Consider the following 25,618-nt stretch of genomic DNA (forward strand, 5'->3'; position numbering starts at 1 on the left):
GGGAGGGGAGGGGAGGGGGGGGGGGTTCTGAAGGAGAAGATTAATTGGATCGGATGTGTAGGTGTGGCCTTTCTTTACTTTTTTTCTGTACTATATTTTTTTCAAATCTTTATTAATTTATTGAGTGCAATGGAAGCAGGAGCGGATCAGTTGAATTGTACATGTTTATATAAGGCCTATCTATTCTGTGATTGCTGATACCTTGATGTATATTAAGTTATTTGTCAGGGGGGCAAAGCCGCTCGTGCCCCACGATTGAAAAACGGCTGTTATAACCAAAACAGAAATGTGCCCACCTTTTGAAATGCAGACCTTTTTTTTGGTCAATTTTTTTTCGTGGACGACATGTAGTAATTTTTGGTTTAAAACCTTTTTTTAGCTTGTCAAATTTTTCCTCGGGAAAAAACGCCCCCCCCCCCTCTTTGGAAAATCCTGGATCCGCCCCTGTGTCTGTTTATGTTTGTATACGTATTTCATTGCTGTTAGTGAATCTTGATACCACTGGATGAATCAATAGAAAAATACTTTAACTCCCCACCCCCCCCCCCCAAAAAAAAAAAAAATAAATAAATAGGGCTGCGTAAATAAAAAATGAACAAATAGGGAAAATGCCACAACTTTGTTGTTCTTTGTCCGATTTTGATTAAATTTTCAGCGGTTTGTTTGTCTGACTTTACTTTTTATATTTAAATCAAATTTATTATTTGAAGTACCCCTTTAATATTTTAAAGCTTCTTATATCACTTCTGGGAACAGTTCCCACCACAACCGTTTATATCTAGTGCATGACGCTTGCCTATCCGGCAGCCTCACACACGCGGCGCGCGTTCCATACATTCCATAATTATTGTCAACGCAGCTAGCTAGCTAGCGTCCTTAGATTCAGTCTGTCTGTGGTCAGTGTTCGGGAAGAAACCTTTTTAATCGCTGGATTGACTTTGCTTCAACACTTCGTAAAAAAATGGCAGAACAAGAATTTATCATGGATGGTGTCATTGGATTTCTTCAAAGTCCAATATGGAGGGTTCCCGTTCTTTCTTTCATCGAACATAAATGCATCGGTAAGTCAACAAATGCAGTGGAAGCCAATGCCAAGGCAATGGCATGCAATAGCCATAGGAAGCTAAAAATATGCATGCAGAGACATGACAATTGACATCGGGGTCATCACAATTCTGTGATACATTCATTGAAATTGCACAGTTGCTAAATCGGCAGGTGCTACATATGGTAGAGCTAGTATAATGTGCATGACTTCGTTAACACTAGTATTTTACTCTAGTAACAGAACTTGATTTTCTTTTTAAATAGTAATGTTAAGTGTACCGGTAACTTCAAGTTAGTTTTTCCTACATTAACTGAAAGTAACGTTAGTTGTGTGATTGTGTTTACATAAATTACTCTTGTTTATTGTATTTTGCAAAATTTATTATATTGATAATTGATTAATATCAGACATCATATTGTTTAATTGATTAATATCAGACTTAGGTATTGTTTAACTTTATTGAAATGAATGAATGAATATTTTTTTCTTATTTTTCCTTTCATTAACCTCCAATGTCAGTGAATCACCATTCTACTTTTGTATGACTTTATAAGCTGATGCCTGGACGTGTTATTATTTTCATTGTTATTTTATTGTTCCTATAATTTTGTGCATTTGGAACAAAATCCTTAGGAACAACTAACAAACAATGCAGAAGAGGAAAGAAATGAGACACCTTATAATAAAAAGAATGAGAAAGTACATCGTCTGCATGTCAATTTTTTTTTTGCAGTCAGTGAGTTGATGACCATACAGTTCAATACAATTGACCTTACCGGCCATTGGGATACTGGTAATTCAGAACATGCTGGTATCAGGGGACCGTTTCATCAACATTTTTGTCTGACAAGTTGTCAGATCTGACATCTTTCCTTGATTCTGATTGGCTGAGAGGCACTGTTACTATAGTAACTGTCGGATAAAATGGGACTTGTCGGATAAAACGTCCGACAAGTCCTTTCATGAAACGCTTCCCTGGGATCTTTGGAATACATGACATGAATGCATTTTTTTCAAAAAGCATTTTAGATTGAATCACTCTCCAAAGATCTTCACCCACCCCAGTCTTCACAAATTATGAATGTTTAATAACGATAAAACTTTTATTGCACACACCCCCCCTGTACCTGAATACTCCACCCATCATGAAAAATAAATGGTGATGAAAAATGATAATGAAAATCTTATTATGAAAATCTTGGATTAATTACAATAATGAATTATATGATAAATGGTTAAATGATTGTATTACAATGGTGATTGATTTCACAATAACTGTATAAATACCACAGGCATGTAATTATGATTTTTATGTATTTAAAAATCATTTTTTTCATTTCTTTATAAAAAGTTTATTTCATTATGTTGTCGCAATTTCGATGTATATTTGTATATTTAGTACTTTTATTTTTGAAAATCTGTAATTCGGCCTTTGGGCCGCAAATGATTTTTGTTCAATAAACCAATTCCAAATAAAATTATTTGTTATTCTTAATCTAATAAAACTAGATGGAAAATGGTTTTAACAGGGTACGGAATTTTAAACAAGACGGAACAAATAGTATATTAATTTTTTTAAGATTACATATTCATGAATTTCTTATTTTTCTTAAGAGTGTAATTGGCCTCTGAAAAAGGAGAAAGAGTACAGTCTATAACTTCCATAATGGGATTTGCCTAGGCTGTGTTGATAATATTTAAAATATTAACTTAATGTCTAGAATCTTTAATAGATAAAGCTGGGGTCCTGGGGATATTTTTTCTAGATGAAGTATTTTATTCATTCATACAGTGGAATGCACATTGACCATAACCACAAAACGTAAACAGAACTACATGATTTAAGCCAAGTAGCAACATGTTTTAAATGTTCATAAGTGGTCTGGACTGCAATAGAAAAACAAATGAGACAGACATTAATGTGGAAACATGTGAGAATATCATCATAAAATATACTTATGAAAATTGCTGGTATAATTGTAAACAAAAGTCTTCCACTTTTCTGTGCTTATGTTTGGGTTTGACCCCCCCCCCTCGTGATGTAAGGTAAGCCTTTATGGTAGATATGCCACTTCCTTACTTCATATAGAAATGTAGTATTTACAGGTACTATCATTACCCAGAAAGCTTCAATTTATAATAAGGTCATGCTTCGTTAAAAAAATGTCTACCCAGCAATTCTGCTGCTATTTTGTCCAATATGATTATATTTTGGTCTGTACATAAAGGTAAGATAAGGTTGCATACTACATGTAGTATTTATTGTCCAAATAAAATGGAAATTTGCATTTTTAGATGGTATTTTAAAGTAACATATAATAAAGAATAAGCATCAAACACTGCCAAATAGACAATTATATTAAGTGAAGAGGAGGCTAGATATTAAGGTCAGACGGTAGCGCTTGAGCTTTAGAACCAGCCAATCTTTTCAACCAGTACTAAGTTAGAAAGCTTGAAAGTACTTGCTCCTTAAAGGAGGCTTGAACAAAAAAAAAACATGTAATTTTATGGTACACTTTATACTTATGTATGTTTCATCAGAACCAGGTGTCAGGTGATTATAATCAGACTTTTGTACAATGTTTTGCTTCTTTTTGTTTTGTAAAATACATTCTATGAGCTGCCTGTGGCTATCTTTTGTAGAGCATTTCTTTATTTTTTTGCATGATAAAAATCCCTTTAAAGACTGCAAAACACTTCATGAGTTCTAATTTTTTTTTCTGAGCTATATCAGATGCAAGGATTTCAGTTGATTTTTATCCAGGTAGTCAGTGAAAATCACCGACTATATAGTATTTGTTTCATGCGACACTCCTATGATGTCATATTTTCTTAATAAATGGGCCACATGATAATGCTTAAAGGTCAAGTCCACCCCAGAAAGATGTTGATTTGAATAAATGGCAAAAAGAAGCTGCTGAAAACTGCTTATCTAATAAAAGAGAGCCAATGGAGTAAATTATAAAGTCAAAAAGGGGCCTAAGCTTTCGATCCTAGCAGAATCTTCGTCGGAGGCAAAATGACAAACATATAAAGTGGAACAACCATAATATAGACCACAAACAAGCTACAGCAACACTAGAAACAAGGAGACAAAAGGGGCATTAGTGAGTAGAGAAGACCAATCAGGTTAGTGAAGGGGATGAAAGAAAAGGGGTAGGCAGACACAAAGGGAAGTTAGTGTAAGTAAGGCCAAGAGGGATTAAGATAATGAGGCAGGCAACATCAAACAGGATCTGGAACAAAACAGTGATAGAGGGATGAATAACTAGAGAATTAGTGAGAGGTGGGTCAAACAGGTTACAAAGAAAGGCTTAATAAACTGGTGCATAAGAATAAATAGAGAAAAATAGAGAAAAATAGAGAAAAATCGAACTAGTATAACACTGAAAATTTCATCAAAATCGGATATAAAATGAGAAAGTTATGGCATTTAAAGTTTCGCTTAGTTTTCACAAAACAGTGATATGCACTACTCAGTGACATACAAATGAGACAGTAGATGATGTCCCTCACTCATTGTTTGGAACTTTGGATTATTTAATGTTTCATTTTTTACAGATTTGACAATAAGGACCAACTTGACTGAACCATATAGTACTAGTAGTAAACAATGCTAATTCCACAAATTCAGGGAGGAATTAATTGTTAATTTACTTGGCAATGAGGATAAGTTAGAATATTTCATATAATAAAATACAAAAGAAATAGTGAGTGGATGACATCATTAGTCTCCTCATTTGCATACCAACCAGGATGTGCATATAACTGTTTTGTGAAATTAAGCAACACTTTAAAATGTCATAGCTTTCTTATTTTACACCCGATTTTGATGAAATTTTCAGTGTTTATATGCTTGTTGGATTTTTCTCCTTTTATTCAAACAAACTTTTCATTTGGGTGAACTTGTCTTTTAAGAAAGTAAACTAATAAACAGGATTTGATTCACATGTTTAGTCTCCATGTAGTCTCAAACACAGACCACTTTACTTCATGAAAAATGCACAAATCCTTTCAATAGAGATTTGATGTACATGTATCCTCTTCTTTCTTTCTGTCTTTGATTTATAGCGTTCAACCCCGATGAAGAAAACAAGATTATTTACACAGAGATCTATGAAGAGTATGGAAATTTGGTAAGTTGACGTGTATCTAAAACATTCAAAGATTACATATGAATGCTACCTTTCGAGCATCCAGCATAAATAGCTTATTCTAAAGACCTTGTAACTACCTTGGGTAGATGGAAACCAAACTCTGGTTGCCTTTCAGCAAACAGACCAGAGATCACCTCCAGAGGTAGTCTTGGGGTGGACTCATGTCGGCCTCGGACCCCCTATCTGTAGATGTAAACTCGAACCCATCTCAGTCCACTTGCAGCAGTTTGCGGTACAGATCCCACTTTGTCATAATGGTGTAAAAGTTAGAAAGAGGAGAGGTGGGATTATGAAGTGTACATAAAAGTCCAAAATATCATAGTTTGCACTCTTTCTAGATCACTTTTAATTCATAAAATTAATTAAATTGGGGTCTGTAGCTTCAGACTAACTGAAAGTGATCAGAATTTGAAACTTACTATGGGGCTGACCCCCCCCCCCCCGCAAAAAAAAGGCTGCACTTTATATCCTCTTGAAAAAAAAGCAGAATTAAGGTTTATGCTTTTAACTGTTTCCTCCAAATCCAGTAAATTCTATGAATATTGTCAATCATTAATCTAGTGGTCAATGCTTAACTACCAGTACTTGAATAAATAATCATGGGGTTGAAATGTCAACTGCACCAGGGTAATTAAAATTAGTCTGAAAGCACAGACCTTTGGCTTTCTCATAGTGCACAATAATGAGTCTGAAATAGTGAGACTAGATTCACTCATTTACTACCTTTGGTTTTCGCACAGTGCATAGTGATGAGTCTGAAATAGTGAGACTAGATTCACTCATGTACTGTGGCTGCTTATTGTCAAAGACAGAGAGATTGGAGACTAGTCTTCACTCTAGACATGGTATGATTGATTAAAGTGTCAAATTTGAGTCTGGGCTTGCAGACTACTCTTTATCTTGATTCCTAATTTTACGATCACCAGGTTATATAAAAAGGTTGAGTTACCATATTTCACTGTAATTACCCAGTCTTTGTCCTCTAGATTTATTTATTTTTTTGCAAGAAGGTCCCAAGGTAAATATTGGGAGCTGTAAGGACCTCTGTTCTAGGGTTGTAATTTTTTGTTGTTGTAAATAATTGAAAATTAAATTATAATGTGGAGTGATCACATACACTGTAAAACTGCTGTATAAAATCTAAAGCACGTTGTTTAAGCCCTACACTCTAACAAATATTGTTTAAGATTTTTAACAAGTTGTTCAATGTTTTAAAAAGTTGTTTAGACTAATTTAACCAATTGTTTAAAAATTTAAAGAATAGTTGTTAGAGTGACAGTTTTAAACAACATTCTTGAAATTTTAATTTTAAACAACAGTTTCACCGAGTGGGTTGTAAGAAATTGGAATGGGTTTCAGTGATGAAATGCAGTTTAAGCCCAAATCTGGATTTTCAACACAGCACTTGATTAATAGATTTATTGATAATGGAAAAAAACACAAAAAATTTACATTAAAACTTCATCTAATCGTTGGCATTTTTTTTTCTCATATGGCTTTGGTAGTAGAGAGGGGAGGAGGAAGGGGAGAAGAGGGGAGGGGTCTTGGATTTGATCTCCAACTCTGTTGTACCAAAGACTTTTGAAAAAATTGTTCCACATGCATACAGGGTGCTCAGCACTTTTGTTGAAGTGGCTAGCTTGGATAATTAAAGAGATGTTATTAATATTGTTATTAACTTTTACTCGAGGTTTAGTGTCTGTTACATTTGCATCTCCTTTTCTACAGGTATATTTAATTAAGTGTTTTTGTTAATTACCTATTTTACTAGAAAAAAAGAGAAAGCTACCTGTTGCCATGCAAACAAAACCTGAATTAGGCATGTTTAGAGTAGCTGCTTTACTTGTAATGACATTGCATGATACATGTATATCAGTAGAATCAGATATGTGATGAAACATTTCTTGACTGTGCATCATAAAAGTGAACAAAAACTGAAATGTTACTTTTTCTTTAAATGCCAAATGACTTTGACTCTGTGTATAACTATTCTTTCTCATTGCCCTGCAGGTGGAAATGTTACTGCAAAGCTTCCTTGAGGACCTGAACATCAACGCTACATCCTTCGTGGAAGTTTGCAATGCTTTCAAGAGCAACCAGTCGCAGTCCAATAAAGTATGCCATACCTCAAATCTTGAATCGTCATTGTAATTATGATTTTTATTATAATCGTGGCTGTGATTAGCGTTTGTGATTCTAATCATGTTCTAGTTTGGTTTCACACATGCTAAATATTCGTTGTTAGCCTTATTTTTTTACTAGAATCATCATTCAAATTACAAATTTTTTACCATGTGTAAGGGCGGTAAGTCAGTTGTTGTAATCTCATTAGCAATAACTTCTTGTAAGGAGAGCGTTTCATGAAAGGGTGCTCATCTGACATTTTTTCTAACAAAGCCTGTTTATCCGACGTTTACCTTAGAAATGGTCAGACACTTCTCAGCTTATTGATTTCAAACTCTGAAGTAACAACAATAATAAAAGAAAGTCGTTAGACAACAAACGTTGATACAATGCTCTGCCTTGAAAAATAAAATGGGGTGATTATTTGTAGTGTAATTTACCTCGTGGCGAGTTAAATAAGTCAAGTGAAATATATGAAGATAGGAATAATACAGGCTGTGTGTGGGGGGGGGGGGGGTGGCTGAAGGTGTGGGCACCCCCCTTAAAAAGTCTGACTCTGGTTCTGCACCTTAAATAGATCTCTAGAAATCTATGCGATTTCACTGTTGGGAAATCAAATTTCAGAAGCACAGTGTAACTTACTGTTGACACAAGTTTTGTGAAACCGGGGCCTAATTATATTTTGTATCGTTGCGCTTCAATGTAGACCGTGTTCGAGCAGGTGTATGCAGCCCAGGATTTCCAGGTCTTCAAGGCCATGATGACACAGAAGAACATCGAGCTGGAGCTCCAGGCCTTGAACATGCTCCAGCAACGCAGCGGTCAGATCCCCAACATCATGAAGCCGGGGGAGAGTACGCCGATCGCACACTCCCAGGCGCAAGAGGACAACGAAGAGGAGCGGATCCTCCAAGAAGTCCTGGCGTAAGTCACCATCTTTTCCATGCTTCAATTACTTAGGCCCTACATATAAATTCCTCCTTTTTTTTTTCCATCTCTTTCTATTTTTCTTCTAAAATCCTTCACAGCTCCCTGTCTCTTTTTGTTATAAAGCGCATCAATATACGCATAGTTGCGCGATACCAGCTACTGTATGGGGGATGTGCCCTACCTGCCACGGGGCCTTCCTATTGGTTAGAAGGGCTCCCACTAGGAACTAACAATGATTTTGATTGGTTTGCTTTCGAAAAGATGGGCGGGAACTTAGAGAGATATGACAGGGAAAAGACAATGTTCAGAATACCGATTTGTGACAATCACAGCGGTGTCTTATCTCTAAGAGAAATGAAAAAAGTTATGACAGTGTTCCAGAATAGCATCCCTGGATATCATCGTACAGTCAAACCTAGTCTGCAGGCACAGACCTTTTGTTTTCGCTTAGTGCATGATGCAGAGTCTGAAGAAGGAGACTAGATTTGCTCATGTACTCATTTTCTTACACGTAACATTGGAATTAGCATGTATAGAATTCTGGATATGTATCAAAGATATTACCAATTCTTTTGTTTCTTTCTCAATCTTGTTACGGAAATGAAGTACTACCCGAAATTTGTATTCATCTTTATTTTTGTAATATTTCCTGGCTATGCCATGAACTTAAATAATTAATATATATTTATCATTGTCTTGTTTATGACGATAACAATATTCTAATGGAATTCTCTATGTTTATGGTATGTAAAGCTACTTCAGTTGCATTTGCATTCAGTTTCATTTTACCCCGTAACTGAAAAAATGTGAGTACAATGAGTTGACTTTGAATTGAATTACACTGATGATTACTGTAGATAAGACTTTCTTATTAACTTTTTTTGTACCTTAGAGTTCAGGGCCCCATTACACAAAACTTAGCAATTAATCGTGGAGGGCTGATTTCACAATTGATCACACACAATAAAATCATTGCAATGAATCATAGAAATTAGCCCTGCGATCAATTACTAAGCCTGGCTTCATGTTACGGGGCCTGGATCTATTTCTTCTAGGCATATCTGAATTTTTCATTTTTTTCCAATTGTAGGTTATCTGAAAAGGAATATAAAGAGGAAATGAAGAAATCTAAGAAGCAATCTAGTACCGTGAACTTGGCCATGGATAAGTCGCTTGCATCTGGGAAGGAGGTCGAGCAGCTAAAAATCCACAAACAAAAAGAGGAAGAGATGCTTGAAAAGGTAGGATTAATCAATGTTATATTCACTTGGTCTACAACAGGGGTGTGAGAGTTCAGATTTTTATCTGATTTCAGATTTTTTTTTTCCAGCTTTATTTCAGCTTATTTTTGGCCTTCCTCTGTACAAAAAGTATGGGAGCTCTTTCTATTTCAGACTTTTTAAACACTCTTCAGCTTTTTTCAGATCTTTTTATTTGTGACCACTCACACCCCTGGGTAGGCAGTTAGTCTACTTTTCAGATAGTCTAAAAACCACATGGGCTAAACCCATTTGGTCTGCTATCGATCTGTACTGACCGCACAGAAACGTCAGCGCTAACAATGCGCTAACAGGGGCCCTGTTACAACCGGTAGTGTGGCAGCGTTGCCTAATGTTACAACAAGGCATCACCTACACATTGACATAAATGTTTTTACTTCACAATCCAAAAGATGCGACTGAGCTTACTGTTAGTGCTCTGGTAGGCTAACAACGTTCCTGTGCATCCGGCACTGGTCCACTTAACGTTTGATCTGCACTACACATGGTTGAGAATGAGCTATAATGTACATGAAATCAGGTCTCGCGACCAATGTTTGAATTGATTGATGAAATTGTTCAGAAGTAATTGCAAGATCACTAACGGACAGGAAGGCCCCACCATCCACCTAATGGGAGGGTGGAATCATCAAAATGAATAGCAAATCAAATGAAATTTAATGAAATTGTATCTTTAATGAGTTCAAATGGTAGAGTAAGTAATTCATATGATGCAATGCACCTCTGTTTTACTTTCGTAGACATTGAAGTTGGCCATCTCTGAGGGCCCTAAGCCAGCACCAACGCCAGTATCAACCAGTAAAACTAAAACTCCAAAACCTCAGGTATCTGAATGTAATTTGTTTGCATTTATTTTTGAACCTGTAATTTCTATGCTTCCTTAATAGAATAATTTGCATTATGATAGTAAATTTAGCAAGCCAAGTTGGGTAAAGTAAGAATGCTAAAACATATTGAGAAAGTGTAATATTTCTTGGCATAAAATCATTCTTAAAACTTTTTGACATTAATAGGTTTATTGTTTCTTTGTAGTTTAAATAACATGAATTTTCACAGTGATATCTCTTTTTCACTTTACTCCTCTTCTTTCTAATTTTCCTTGTCCTGTCAATATAGTAAATTGAACTTATTCTCTATGGCCCGTATTCTGAAGTCGGGTTTAACTTAGACCATGGTCTAACTCTTTGCTAAAATTATGGGAAGCCAAACGTTTCAAAATTTTGTTTAAAGTGAATGCTTCTCATGTTTACTGTGCTCTTTACTAATTCTTTAATGGTGAAGACAATTGTCATACTTATCCTTCCCAGGCAGTTAATAGTAGAGCGGATTAGCCGAACAATTGTGCAAATTATGACTAAAGCATGAAACTTTCACAAGTTTTAGTATATGCCGTAAGATTTATTTTAAAGATGGGAGGTAAATTTTAAAATGCCTTTTTCGGCCGTTGCCATGGCAACGGATGAATTTATAAAAAATGACATACATTCCCATGTAAATGGTAAATAAACATGATATAGATGACCAAAATGATACTTTTTAGGCTCCCAATTGAATACATATGAAATTTAGAAATATTCAAAATCACCAAGATAGTTCCAATTGGTCCGTTGCCATGGCAACGGCTTGTTTTTCCCAAGAAAAATAAAAATTTTGATTTAAAAAACGTTGTAGAATATGATTTATCTTAAATTTTCCCTAATTTTACAGTGTTAAACAAAGATATTTTGGTAGCTAAATGTATAGTTTACATCTCAAGACATTGCCATGGCAACCAAATAACATCTGATTTACAAAAATAACATGGTTGACAAGACAATGGACAGGTGGAAAATACAATTGGAATTGACTTAATCTGTATGCTTCAGTTTTGACCCCCTCATTTGAACAAAAAAAATACAGAAAGTGTTCTTCAGGAGTTTTTTATAAAGATAAAAAATTATGTTGCCTTGGTAATGCTTGAATTAAACTAAAACAAAAATGTTGCAAAGGACCCGTTGCCATGGCAACAGCTTATTTCCCTCTAGAAAATTTAAAATATTGATAAAAATGTAGAATAAATGTACATGTATGGTCATCTTTCCATTTTCAATGATTTTAAAGTACTAATCGAGATATGTTTGTGACTAAATTTATAAACATAAAATCTTAAGCCATTACCATGGCAACCAGATAACATCTAATTAAAAAACAACAACAACATGGATTGCAAGGTAATGGATAGGTGAAAATACAATGAAAATTAACTTAATGTACATGCATAAGGTTTGACCTACTCAATTGATTTAGGGGAAATAATACAGTGAGAGTTCTACATGAACTAATTAGAATAATACATATTGATGTTGCCTTGGTAATACTTGAATTCAACGATAAGTATTAATGTTGCAAATGGCCTGTTGCCATAGCAACGGATCATTTTGTACCACTTTTGATTAAAAAAAGGACTGCAGAATCTGATTTTTCTTGCATTTCCCCAAATCTTAGTGTGCTAAACATAGATATACAATACAAAATGTATAAATAACATCTGAAGCTATTGCCATGGCAACCAAATAATATCTTATTTACAAAAAAATAAATATTTGGATATCAACAGCAAACATAATGCTTTGCACCCTAAAATTAGGGGAAATGTATGACAAAATGTAGATTCTAAACTTTTTTCGATCAAATTTGGTACTTTTCTTAGGAAAAAAAGGATTCGTTGCCATGGCAACGGGCCATATGCAACATTGATATTTATCATTAGATTCAAGCATTACCAAGGCAACCTCAAATTTTATAATTATAATAAACTAATGCGAAACACTGTAATCTTTGTTTAAAATTAATTGACTGGGTCAAACCTTGAGTTAATTGTTATTGATTGCATTTTCCACCTGTCCATTATCATGTCAACCATGTTATTCTTTTTTCAAATTAGATGTCATTTGGTTGCCATGACAATGGCTTTAGATGTTATTTATATGTTAACAGCAAACATATCCATTCTTACCCTAAAATAAGGGGGGAATGAAAGAAAAATCAGATTATACAGTCACTTTTCTAATCAAAACTGTCACTTTTCTTGGGTAAATGAGCCGTTGCTATAGCAACAGGTAATTTGCACATTGATATTTATCGTTGAATTCAAGTATTACCAAGGCAACATCAATATTCTAATTAGTTCATGCAGAACAGTCACTGTATTATTTCCCCTAAATTAATAACGTAGGTCAAACCTTTATGCATGTACATTAAGTTAATTTTCATTGTATTTTTCACCTGTCCATAACCTTGTCATCCACGTTGTTGCTTTGTAAAATTAAATGTTATCTGGTTGCCATGGCAATGGCTTAAGATGTTATATTTATAAATTTAGTCACAAACATATCTCGATTAGTACCTTAAAATTATTAAAATGAAATAATGATCATACATGTATTTTACATTTTTATCAATATTTTTTACGTTTCTAGAGGGAAATAAGCTGTTGTCATGGCAACGGGCCCTTTGCAATATTTTAATTTTTTAATTCAATTCAAGCATTACCAAGGCAACATAATTTTTTATCTTTATAACGAACTCCTGTAGAACAATTTCTGTATTTTTGTTCAAATAAGGGGGTCCAAACTGAAGCATACAGATTAAGTCATTTCCAATTGTATTTTCCACCTGTCTATTGTCTTGTCAACCATGTTATTTTTGTAAATTAGATGTTATTTGGTTGCCATGGCAATGGCTTGAGATGTAATTTATACGTTTAGGAACAAAAATATATTTGTTTAACACTGTAAAATTAAGGGAAATTAAAGATAAATCATTTTCTACAACGTTTTTTTAATCAAAATTTATATTTTTCTTGGGAAAAACAAGCCGTTGCCATGGCAACGGACCAATTGGAACTATCTTGGTGATCTTGAATATTTCTAAATTTAATATGTATTCAATTGGGAGCTTGAAAATTAATATTTTGGTCATCTATATCATGTTTATTTTCCATTTACATGGAAATGTATGTCATTTTTGAGAAATTAATCCGTTGCCATGGCAACGGCCGAAAATGGCATTTTAAAATTTACCTCCCATCTTTAAAATAAATCTTACGGCATATACTAATACTTGTGAAAGTTTCATGCTTTAGTCAAAATTTGCACAATTGTTGTGATTTTTGGAGCTTATCCGCTCTACTATAATAATGTTTTGGGAGTCAACTGAGCTTATACACTGAACCTCTACTGTTAGAGATTTATGTGATAACTGGCTTTCCTTAGTTAAACCACAACTCAAAACCAGAGTTTAAATTGAACCCGTCTTCAGAATACGGGCCTATGAGTTGAATCTGTTTGGGACTTAAGAAGTGGCTTTGATCTCCCAAAAATGACTTGTAATTCAGGCCCTTAAAAAGCTTAATAAAGTCTATTGTTGAAACCCAATGATTTTAGTTTTTTTGTAACCAAAATACTCAGCTAATGAGTAAGGAATGTGCATAAAACATACATTGTCTTTATTTGAGTTTAAACTTTGGCCCGTATTCTGATAGCGTGGTTTAACTTAACCCTAGTCTAAGTGTGGTAATAAACTGCCATATTTAAACCTAGGTTTAAATTTCGTATTCCGATAGCAAGGTTTAAGTTAACCCTGGTCTAAGTGTGGTAATAAATCCTCAAAAAGTTAAACTCGCGCAGGGGGTAGTTTAAGCCTGGTTTAAATCCAACAAATCATGGCCAACAATTTTTTAGAATTTATGCCTATATTGCATTTCGAGCTACTTCCTCAGTTTTTAACAGATTCTCATGAAATTTGGAACACACTTTGGTCTCAAGGTAAGGAGGTGTAAGAATTTTTTTTCCCTTTTTCGGAAATTGTGTTGCCATGGTAACAGTATATTATGGTTCAAAATTTTGCCGTTTAAAATACTTAATCAGTTTTCTACCAATTCTCAAGAAAGTTGGCTAACACATTGATTTTGAGGTAAAGATGTGCAAGACTCATTTTTGCATGTGTCGGAAATTGTGTTGCCATGGTAACGGTATAGTATGACAAAAACTAAGCATAAATCTTGCTGTTCCAACTACTTCCTCAGTTTTTAACCAATTCTCGTGAAATTTGGCACATACATTAGTCTTAATCTTCTTGCAAGACACATTTTTGCATGTGTTGGAAATTGTGTTGCCATGGAAACGGTATATTATGGCAAAAACTTGCAATTTCAACTACTTCCTAAGTTTTAACCAATTCTCATGAAATGTGGTACAAACATTAGTCTTGATGTGAAGATGTGCAAAAAATATTTTATGTCTTTATAAAAAAAATCATGTTGCCATGGTAACAAATCAAATATAAAAAATTAGATGAAAATCTTGTGATTTGAACTACTTTATCAGTTTCCAACTGGTCAATTCTCTTAAAAATTTGGCACATACATTAATGTTGAGGTGAAGATGTCTGACATATTTTTGCCTGTATCAGAATCGTGTTGCCATGGTAACAACATATTATATAACGAAAATAAGGTGAAAATTTTGTAGTTCGAACTCCTTCATTAGTTTTCATTTTTCAACCAATTCTTATAAAAGTTGGCTCACACATTGGTTTTGAGGTATAGATCTGCAAGACATATATTTGGGTGTATCAGAAATCGTGTTGCCATGGTAACAACATATTACATAATGAAATTAGGTGAAAATCTTGCGGTTTGAACTCCTTCATTAGTTTTCATTTTTCAACCAATTCTTATAAAAGTCGGCTCACACATTGGTTTTGAGGGATAGATCTGCAAGACATATATTTGTGTGTGTTGGAAACTTTGCTGCCATGGTAACATCATATTAAATCAATAAATGTGTAAACACATCTCGTGGATTGAACTTCTTCATTTTATGACATAGGCCTATGCTCATGAAATTTAGAACACATAGGTTTTGAGGTAAAATAATCTGCAAGACACATTTTCTCATTCATCAAAATATGTGTTTGTATGGTAACTACACACACCAAAATAAGATTAAGACAATAGTCAATGCTAACTGTTGTTTGGCTACATAGAGAACTACATGTAGCTGTAGGCTTAGTTCTAGTTTTAAGGGGGGTGCTAGACCTCTAGATCTCGAACTACAGTCCCTAGCTTTAGATCTAGGCCTAGATCTAGATTCTTTAGATCTAGTAATAATCCGTTAGATCTCTAGCCTACTTCTTTTGTCATGCCTAAGGTTAGATGAGTAGATCTACTGTAGACTAGCCTACATTTACTATTTTTCGATTTAGAATCTAAATTGAGAGTCTACAAATCTCTAGATCTAGACCTATTACATGTAGACCTAGATTGATACAGATCTAGTTCTAGATCTAGATAGGGTCTAAGTTATTTAGTCTAGAACTAGGCCAGCGTTAGAGATTCTAGATCATACAGTAAGTCAGTAGACTAGATAGCACAGACTAACGTAAGGCCTAGATCTAAATTCTTACATAAATCTAGGCCTGGCCTAGTCTAGTCAAGACTAAGCTGTTGTTGGTCTAGGTTTAGGCCTGTTTTTTAGTCCTGGACCTGGAAACCTAAACAAGTCCCCAAAAATATTTAAATAAAATAAAAACTCTTCAAAGAAACAGATATGGACCTAAAACAGGAGTAGAGAGATGTCATTTAGCCAGGCCTAGTTACTTTGCAAGCAATGGCAATGCATAGCGATAGTCAGATCTAACACTGTAGACAGGAATAACCGTCGTTTCTGGGGATTTATTGAAAAAATTCTGACATTTTATTGTCATATCACATTGCCTTGGTGAGAGAGGCCAACGGCAACGTAGACTGTCATACTCATCATAGACTCAGCGGAACAATACAGAGACTGAAGCTTTTTGTCTAAGACAAATCAGATCTATTCTACTAGATTCTAACTAAGAATAAGGTTAGAATATAGATCTATATCTATCCCTGTCCCAAGGCTAAGCCAGCCTAATTCCTGAATGATGTTCTAGGCCTAGACCAATACTATAAATATGTATAATGTAGCTTCAGTCTCGGTTGCTCCACTAGACTACGGTTTGCTTCAGGAAAGTAAAAAAAGTCAAAACAATGTTCAATTCTCCTCCAAACAATTGGGCCTAAGCTAGATCTAACTATACTAGCCTAGGCCTAATGTTAGACCCAAGACTACTCTCAAAAGTTACAAAAATTTCCCCTTACATAAAGTTAGAATAAAGATGTCGACCTCTTAACTTATTGTTTTAGATCTATAGGACTAGAGTCTAGACTCTAGTCTAGAGTGGGTGAGGTGAATCTATTCAATTTAGATTTTGACAAACATGAAAAGCAATCAATGGGACTGATACACACAAAACTATGCAGGTCACTCGGTTTGGGATTGAAATGTTTTAGTAATTAAAAAATATAAAGATAATCTGAATGAAAATTTCTTACCATATATGGGTGATGAATGCTTTTCTTTCACTACAATAGTTGTAATTAGTTTCCATAAAATCCAAATTTTTAAGAAAAAACAACTTTAGTGACATTTTTTCAACTTTGTTGCAGTCATCCCTGCAGCACTAATTTACCAAAAAGGTGCTAGTCTTGGTTAAAAGAGGATTATTATTTCCAAAAAGAATTTAAACCCGGGTTTAACCCAGGTTTAGTTAAACCTGGCTATCAGAATACCAAAATAATTAAACTACACTTAGACCAGAGGTGAGGTTTAGAGGAGGTTTAGTTAAACCAGGGTTAACTTTAGACTAGGGTTAAGTTAAACCTGCTATCAGAATACGGGCCAAAGAGTCTAACAGTTTCCGGTCTGGGTCTATAAGACGAGGGGTATTATGATCATTTTTAGATGGCAAAGTCACTACTTCACTTCTTTTATGCATTGTAGTGACTCTAGGTCTTGACTCGGGCAATTTGGTTGTGGACAGAATTGTCATTTCCTCTTTTTTTATTTTGGTATTCCCATACCTAGTCTGCTACAAGTTTACCCAAGTCACCGACACCGTCAACCTCAAGTTCTGCAAGTACCGGTAGCAAGTCATCGAGGCCAGTGACTGGTCAAGAAGCAGCAGCTAATTGGCTACTCAGTGCTAAAGCAGAGGCAGCGAATCCATCGGGCGGGACCGAATCCAGAGTCAGTGTAAGTCTTGGTTTATCGTGTCAAGCAGGGGCCACTGGGAGAAGAGTTTTCGGAACGGAAGTGGCTACCCTGGGTAAAAAGTGATCTTATCAATATTGTTGTTGTTATCATTGTTATCGTCATTATGGTGTATCCTAATAAAACGGGATGATGGGTAGAAGAAACGATGAGGTAGACAAAAAGAAAACAGAAAAGGATGAAGAATGAGAATGGGGGGGGGGGTTGAAGAGGTTAATAAGGAGGAAGAGAAGTGAAGAAGGAGAAGAGGAGGGTAGGGAGTAGGAGGAAGAATAAGAATAGTGAAGAAGCAGAAGAAAAAGAAGGAGGAGGAGGAAAAGGAAAGAAGGAGGAGGATGAAAACAAATAGATAGGGATGTTTAGATTTTGAAATTGTATTTTAATTTGTTGTGCTTAAAGGTATCGTTTAAACAATGGTCAAAATAGACTTCCTCAAATTCATTATTCATTATTGTTATTCTAATTATTATTATTATTTAAATATCTTGATTGCAGAACCTGTCAACAGCGGATCCCAGTGATTTAGAGAAGAGAGCCCAGTATCTGAAGCAGCAACGTGATATTCTCATCGCCAAGAAGAAGAGCGCTCGGGAAAAGAGCCTGGACGCCTACGAGCAGAAGCAGGTCCAAGCGAGGCCAAAGTCATCAAGAGCTGCACGACAGGCAACTCAAGGTATGTCAAGGACCAGCGTAGGTTATACAGGAGGTCAGTGGATGATTTTACTCTAATCGTGGCCCAAATCACCCCTAAAGTTCCTCAAATGAAATGCTTTTAGCTAAACGTCTTTTCTGAATTTGCCCTTAAGATATGCCACAAGCAATATTCATTCATTACTAATCCCGATGTTGAAAAAAAAAATGCTTGCACACGTACATGTGTGTGATCTACCATGATGCGACCACATTTGGGGGCGAATTTCATTCATGCCATTCATTGATTTTTTTTTTTGGGGGGGGGTCCTTTTCAGGACCAAACATGCCTATAGAAGAATACATGGTATACTGTGAGTTCAGCTTTCTAGTTGATTTCAGCTAATTTTTGTCAGCTTATTTTCAGCTTTGTGTGTACATTGTTTGTTCTGAATTATAGGAGCTTTTGCAATTTCAGCTATTTTCATCTGCAATCTCTCACACCCCTGTTTAACATGGTTTAATTCATGCTTTAATATATATATATTTTTTGATTTCTTAGGTAATGTCAAGCTGGATGGGGGTATCGATGAAAAGCAGCTAGCCACGAGGAGAGCCCTTGCTGAATGCCTCAAGAGTGAAGTAATTGACAAATAATTACTCATGAGAGAACCCACGGTACCGTCTTACAAAGAGTTTAGATTGATCAGATCAACCTCAACTGTATGGAAATCCATCAATGCCATGATATTTCCTCCCTGAAATTTGCACAGTGTCCTTTGTAAATGCAGAGGAAGCGCATTGAATTGTCAAGACAATGATAAATGTATGAGTAATCATCTTATCTAAAAAGACTTTGAATAAACATGCATTTTAGATGTTGGCGTTGCTGGCTTTCCATAGTTGTGGTTGATCGGATCAATCACATCTCTTTGTGAGGCCTGGCCCAGATCTGTGAGCATTCTATGATTGCGATTACACTTTAGAGGTCTGTCATCCTACCATTTTGACTATATTTCAAGTAGCGCGTGCAAGATGTGACGGGTTTTGTGCTATATTAGTTCCAGCGAATTATGTAAATGAGCTGTGTGTGTGTCAATATGTCTGTTTAAAATTGTTTGGTCTGATGTTGGTAGATTTAGATGCCAGCAATAAATAGCAAATAAATAATATGAAAGGAAGATGGCTTTCTCATCAACAGGATGAATGTTCACTGATGCCATCTGCATTCAAAGCAACCTGAACATGTATTCACTAATGTATTAATTGTACTGCTCCAGGTAGGAGTTTCATAAAGCTGTTCGTAAGTTAAGAGCGACTTTAAGAACAACTGGTGATCCTTTCTTGTTGTGAATGGTATATACACCAAAATGTTAATTGGCGATGGTTCAACTCGTGAGAAAGGTTCACCAGTCGTTCTTAAAGTCGCTCTTAACTTACGAACAGCTTTATGGAACGGCCCCCAGGTGGGCGTTTCATAAAGCTCTTCGTAAGATAAGAATGACTCTACACATGACTGGTGACCCTTTCTTGTGCTAAATGATCTATTCCTATGTAGAGGACTTAGCACCTAAGAACATGTTCCAGTCACGTGTAAAGTCATGCGTGACTTTACCAACAGCTTTATGAAACACCAACCCAAGTATCAATTCAATTGATGTTGATAAATGTTATAGTTTAAGAATTTTAGGTTGATGGAATATGGATCTCTCAAGTAGATTGTTTATAATTGTCACTTGGAATCAATGCAAAAAAAAACCTAAAATCAATTTTAGATGACTCTAAAAGGGCATTGCAATAAACTTGCAATTGGTGGAAAGTCAAATGTGGGTCAAAAATCAATCAAAGATCAGACAATCAATTGCAAATGTGCACTTGATATCTGGTCTGGTTCGTGCTACAGGCAGTAAAGATCAATTTGCTTTATTTACAATCGATAGTGAAATCAATTGCAGCTTTTTACAATTGGTATACAATTGTAAATTTGCAACAGAAATTTGCATGTGATTGCAAAAATTTCTTCCATCACAAGCAGTCCAATACTGCTTTCATGATATTAGTACGGTAAAAGAAAATGTCATTTATACATTTTTAGCGCAAAGGCCGTTTTGATGTTGTCTTAATTATCGCAATGAAGTGCAAGGTACATCTGCTCCTTTACACTGTAAAAGCGCTGTTTTAGATTTTAAGCATGTTTTGTAAGCCTGTCACTCTAACAGCTATTGATTAAACTTTTAACAAGTTGTTTAAAAAGGTTTAAACAACAGTGACGGGCTTAAACAACATGTTTAAAAATTTAGTGTGGAAACTTGAATCACTGCATTCTGTGCACTTTTCCCTTGTATCCCACTCCATTGTAAATAGAATTAAAAGAGAGAGGGGGGAAGAGATTAAAAAAAAAGAATAACTAAATATTTATATTTATCATATACTAGTACAAGATAAGATCAGTTCCTGGCAGTTCGTATTGTTCAGTCTGCATTAGATCAGTGTTTGTGTTTGTGAAAGCAAGTGCACTTTGTAAGGCCCCTTTCCCCCTTATTGTTAATATTTGGTCTTTCAAGAAAATCATTTTGTTCAGAACATTCCAGTGAAAATGTAAAAGATGTAGGCATAGTTGTTATTCCATCTTACCGAATATGAATTTTAGAGTTGGAAATGAACAGTGTTATTATAATACATTTTTTGAGAGCTTGCACGCTACTGTACTAAAGAAATATTGTTCTATTATTCTCATATTGAGACAAAAAGAAGGGGCAACACCAGTAATACATTACATGCCCATATATGATAATCTATGTCTCATTGACCCGTATTCTAAACTCCAGTTTAACTTTGACCATGGTCTAACTCTGCGCTAAACTTATGGCAAGCCAAAAATGTCACAAATTTGTTTATATGGTATGTTTGTTAGGTTTACTGTACCGTTTTTCTTAATTCTTTAATAGTGAAAAAAAAACTTTTATGTAACCCCAGACAGTTATGAACGATTTGAGTGTCAAATGAGCGGACAAATTGAAACTTTACTGTCAAAGAGATTTATGTCACAGTTGGCTTTCCATAGATAAACCACGACTTAAGACCAGAATCTAACCCGATTTTAGAATATAGGCCATGGCGTTAAGCTTTAGGCTTGTTTGCATGCATTTGCACCAAATAGCTAGAATCTGCACAAATTGAATCCCTTGGGGGCCACAGAAGTCTATGGCGACTTGTATATGTAAATGCGAAGATGTGAATATAGTAGCACATGTTTTACATATTTTGGTCTGAAAAAATGCTTCAACTTGGCCGCTTATTTAAATTATAGATGGTTGACTGACACACACTCTATTTGTAATTTGCTTTGTGTTATTAGATGTAGAAAGTTTTTCACTTTTTCATGGCTATTTACAAGATGATATTAATCCATCATTGTTTTAACCAACATCCTAAACACAACATTTGTTCCACTGAAGATTAGATTTCTGAGTAAAGAATATGAGAGACTAAATTGTATTTATGCAAATTTGTATAGTTAAAATGAGGTTTGTGTGTGATAAACGTAGAATGTGAATATTGGTGATCATGTAGCAAAATTGTTAATATATTTTCATTTTTCTAGTTGAATGACTATATTTGTGCCTATGTACAAATTCATAATGTGTGCAGTATAATGTATTCGATAACATTGTTCTGGTGGTCATCCACCTTGTTGAATGGCTTGTAAATTGCTTTTTCACAGCTTCTTAGAAAAGCAAATTTTAATCCTACCTTATGTTTAAGTTATCAAAAATATTATAATACCTCTAACAGGACATGACATAGAATCTATGAATATATAATTGTAACTTTCTTTGATTTTGATTCAAATCAAGAATAGTAAAAGTAATGATAAACAGCTTTGAATCTTGCCCATCTTTAGAGACCAAATTTGTGACAGCTTGTTACTGGTTTCTAAAGTTTGGTAAAAATTTTGTTCCTACAGGATGGAGGATGAAGAATTACTCAAAATAATGATTACGTTCAATATTTCAAGGCAAATTTCATTTATGTTTGTTTTTTTAATTTTTTTTTTCATTGAATTCAATAAACTTTTGGTATTGGTAATACAAAGAGTTGCTGAAACATTTCTTCAATAAAAAGAAATGAAGAGAAAATAAAATGAAGATAATGAAATGAAGTTAGGGTCACTTATTGCATTTAGAGCATTTTATGATAAATAAGCATAGGGTACCAAAATGGATATATTTCAGAGGTGAAAATGGCACTTAGAAGAAAAATGGATGGAAATTAGGCAAATTCATTTTTTTCAAACTCGAGCAAGGCAATATTTATTAGGTAAAAATAAAGGAACTTAGGAGGAAAATTGGGCACCCTCCTTAGTACCAAGGTAAGAGGGCAATTTTTGTAAGGCTATTTAAAAGGCAATGTTTCAAAGTCAAGGGCAACTTATCAGGAGAAGAGGGAACTTATCTGAAAGGAAAATGGGAGATGGGGATCAGAAAAAGGGGTACTTATTTTCTAAAATCACAGAAGTGTACCCCATTTTAAGAGATTTTTAGCTGAGAAAGTTACCCCTATTGATGATGCATCCCCTATCTTATCAGGCAAATATTCTCGGCATCCTTTAATGCTTCTTTCATCCTGGGAGGGGGTCGCTGAAATCATGTACATTTTGGCATACAATACACCTGGTCAGTGGTGTGCTTATTATTTTACACTTATTGCAGTCTGATAAAGAAAAAGCATTTGCAAATTACTGAGAGAAATTGTAGATCGGATCAAAACAAAATCATGAAAGATCTCTAGTAAATTTTTTTTTTGTCATTGACAGACGCACACTCCCAAACAATGGACAAGCTAACAAAAGGAAAATATGAAAAAATAAACCAAGCATTCCTATTCTTAATCCACCTTAATTGCTAACCCTTCTGATCTACTCTACTGATGATTAAGTCATTATGTTTGTGCATTAATTTATTTTGATCACCTTGCACCGTTTTCCGTCCAGAATAAAAGCAAGAAATCAACCTGTGAATCGTATTGGGCAAATATGGACATTCCCGATTACAAAGGTTATTGGCCCGAATGTATATTTCTTATTTTATTTTGTTATATCCCGTTTCTATAGATAATATGGGATAATATTTTAATTTTATATCTGAGTTAAAAAGATGTTGAAGTTATTCAAACTGTAAAAAAAATTGACTCCAGTAAATATCTATTCATGCTTAAAATGTATTCCTCTTTGACACGTTGCACATTTCAACAAGCACTGAATAGACTAGAATTTGAACAAGTATATATGAGAATTAAATATCTACTTCTGTACAAAGTATTATCATCTATGACTTTGTAATAACCTGATGCTCAATAAATATTTCCATGAAGAGGAAAAGAATCTTGAATATTTTGTGAGATTTTTCTTGTCGAGTCTACCTTGTAAATGTCAATACTAGTGCCGGTCTATAAATTATTTTCTACACCGTACAGTAACAACACTTATAAAAGGAAGATAAATTATGCTGGAAATAAATAGAAAATCATAACCCAGCTATCATGAATTCTAATGAATTGTATATAATACAAAAGAGTAAAATGTAGCCTTTGTTTTCACCTAGTTGCAAATTGTGATCAGTCATGGATAAATGATTATATGAATTACTAAATGTGATAATGCGTATTTGCAGACCTTGCAATGATCATTGAAGTGTAAAGTTCTAGCAATGCATTGATGATTGTGGCTTGTCTATTCATTTTACAGATGGATTATGGTTCATGATATTCATTTGATATACAATTGGTATTTCAATTGGATTTATTCCCGATTGCTAACATTTTTGTACACATCAATGTGTGCTTCATCGACTTTTGTAAAGGGGTTGCTGCAAATTGATTCATATATATTTCCCTGTCAAAATAAAGAGAACAAATAGAAAACATGAATTTTTTAATCAAATAATGGATATCTGATCTCTCTCAAAAAGGTCAGGAACAAGTCATGATCATTGAACCACTTGCGGGTAATGCTTCAGTGATCAGAGAAAGGCCTGGAAATATCCATTATCGCGTTTAATTATTTATAATTCTGCATGCATGACGGATAACAATTTGCAATCATCTGAAAACAGAGGCTACAATTCTCTCTGTCATATGATATAAATCATTTGATTTTATAATAGAGGAGGGTTACCATTGCCAGCACAGTTATCTCATCATATTACAGTGTTGTTAATAGTATACAAATAATTCCTGGGGTAATGTATGCTTTCTACTCTTTGCACAATTTAAAAGGCCCAGCCACTGACAAATCATGGGGAAATTGAATCGATACGAAATTTGCAAAAGGCCAAATTGACTTGCATAATATAATCCTTCCGTCATGAGTGCCCGTCGGACTAAAGCGATAAAAGTTCGGACAGCACGAATTTGACCGAACTCGTGATGGTTATTTACTTCGGATCATCGCAGTTCCAGTTTCCAACGATCCCAATTCCTAGACTCACAGCAGGTCTCTTGATTGCTAAACCAAAATAAATAACCTCTGTGAAGTTACATGTTTCAAAGTGAAAACACACAGTTTACTTCTGGTTGGTTAGTATACCAACTATTGCTCTCCTATAGACCTCCCAGACTTGCCAGCGTCTATTACATAACACCCCCAGGCATGCAGCCGAGTGAGACTTGAATCCCTTCTCTGTTCTGCGAGATCCCCATGATTTGTCAATGAAAGGTTGCTTGAAAATATAGATTAGACTCATTCTTGGTTCAATGAAGTCTCTTGAATGCTGGATTTACTGTGTGCATATGCAGTTTTGATTAGGCCCTGTTGTGCTCATAAGTTGGTGAATCCCACCACAAAATGCACTCCTTCATGCCGAATGTAGACAACACTACAATGTTCGGCGAGCACAGAGGAACAAACTTTTTTTAATGTAATATTTCATCACCTGATTTTGCAATTCAATATCTAAACATGGCAGAACTTGTACATTTTGAATATGTATCTATTTAGGATATTATATAAAATCTGTATGCCCGACTTCCTGTACGTTTGTGGGACCCTCGTGATATTATTTCTCTATCTGGTTCTTATGAAAACATGCTTTTAAATGACCACAACTTGAGCAATTCATGAAGTGAAATGAGGAAACATTGGATGTGGGATGTACAACAACATTGAACATTTTATGGTATTGCCCTTAAGTGTAATATTGAGGATGGGAACTATTCTCACCCACTTCCATTTACTCTTCATCTTTCTACCCAATATAAAATGCATATGCAGAGGTTTTTTCATCATTCTGAGCAAATTCAGCCAAGAAATTGTTTGATTATGGATCCTATTAA

The 25,618-nt window shown here is 34.8% G+C and overlaps 1 protein-coding gene across 2 annotated transcripts; it reads left to right on the forward strand.

Moving 5' to 3' along the window:
- The first annotated feature begins 824 nt into the window (after positions 1 to 824).
- LOC129264332 (cilia- and flagella-associated protein 36-like) lies at positions 825 to 23,676 on the forward strand. Of its 2 annotated transcripts, XR_010294243.1 has the most exons (10): positions 847 to 1,061; positions 5,120 to 5,184; positions 7,216 to 7,320; positions 8,036 to 8,253; positions 9,350 to 9,500; positions 10,280 to 10,363; positions 17,471 to 17,638; positions 18,152 to 18,329; positions 18,849 to 19,533; positions 19,733 to 23,676. XR_010294243.1 is itself a non-coding variant. In XM_064102877.1 (9 exons), the coding sequence occupies exons 1-9, from the start codon at positions 962 to 964 to the stop codon at positions 18,941 to 18,943; spliced, it is 1,164 nt and encodes a 387-aa protein (XP_063958947.1). In that variant the 5' UTR covers positions 825 to 961; the 3' UTR covers positions 18,944 to 23,676. The 2 variants fall into 2 exon arrangements, 1 of the variants encoding a protein (XP_063958947.1); XM_064102877.1 differs by having other exon boundaries at positions 825 to 1,061; positions 18,849 to 23,676.
- The last annotated feature ends 1,942 nt before the right edge of the window (positions 23,677 to 25,618 follow it).

Source organism: Lytechinus pictus, chromosome 7 (genome assembly GCF_037042905.1).
Source record: "Lytechinus pictus isolate F3 Inbred chromosome 7, Lp3.0, whole genome shotgun sequence".
Lineage (NCBI taxonomy): Eukaryota > Metazoa > Echinodermata > Echinoidea > Temnopleuroida > Toxopneustidae > Lytechinus > Lytechinus pictus.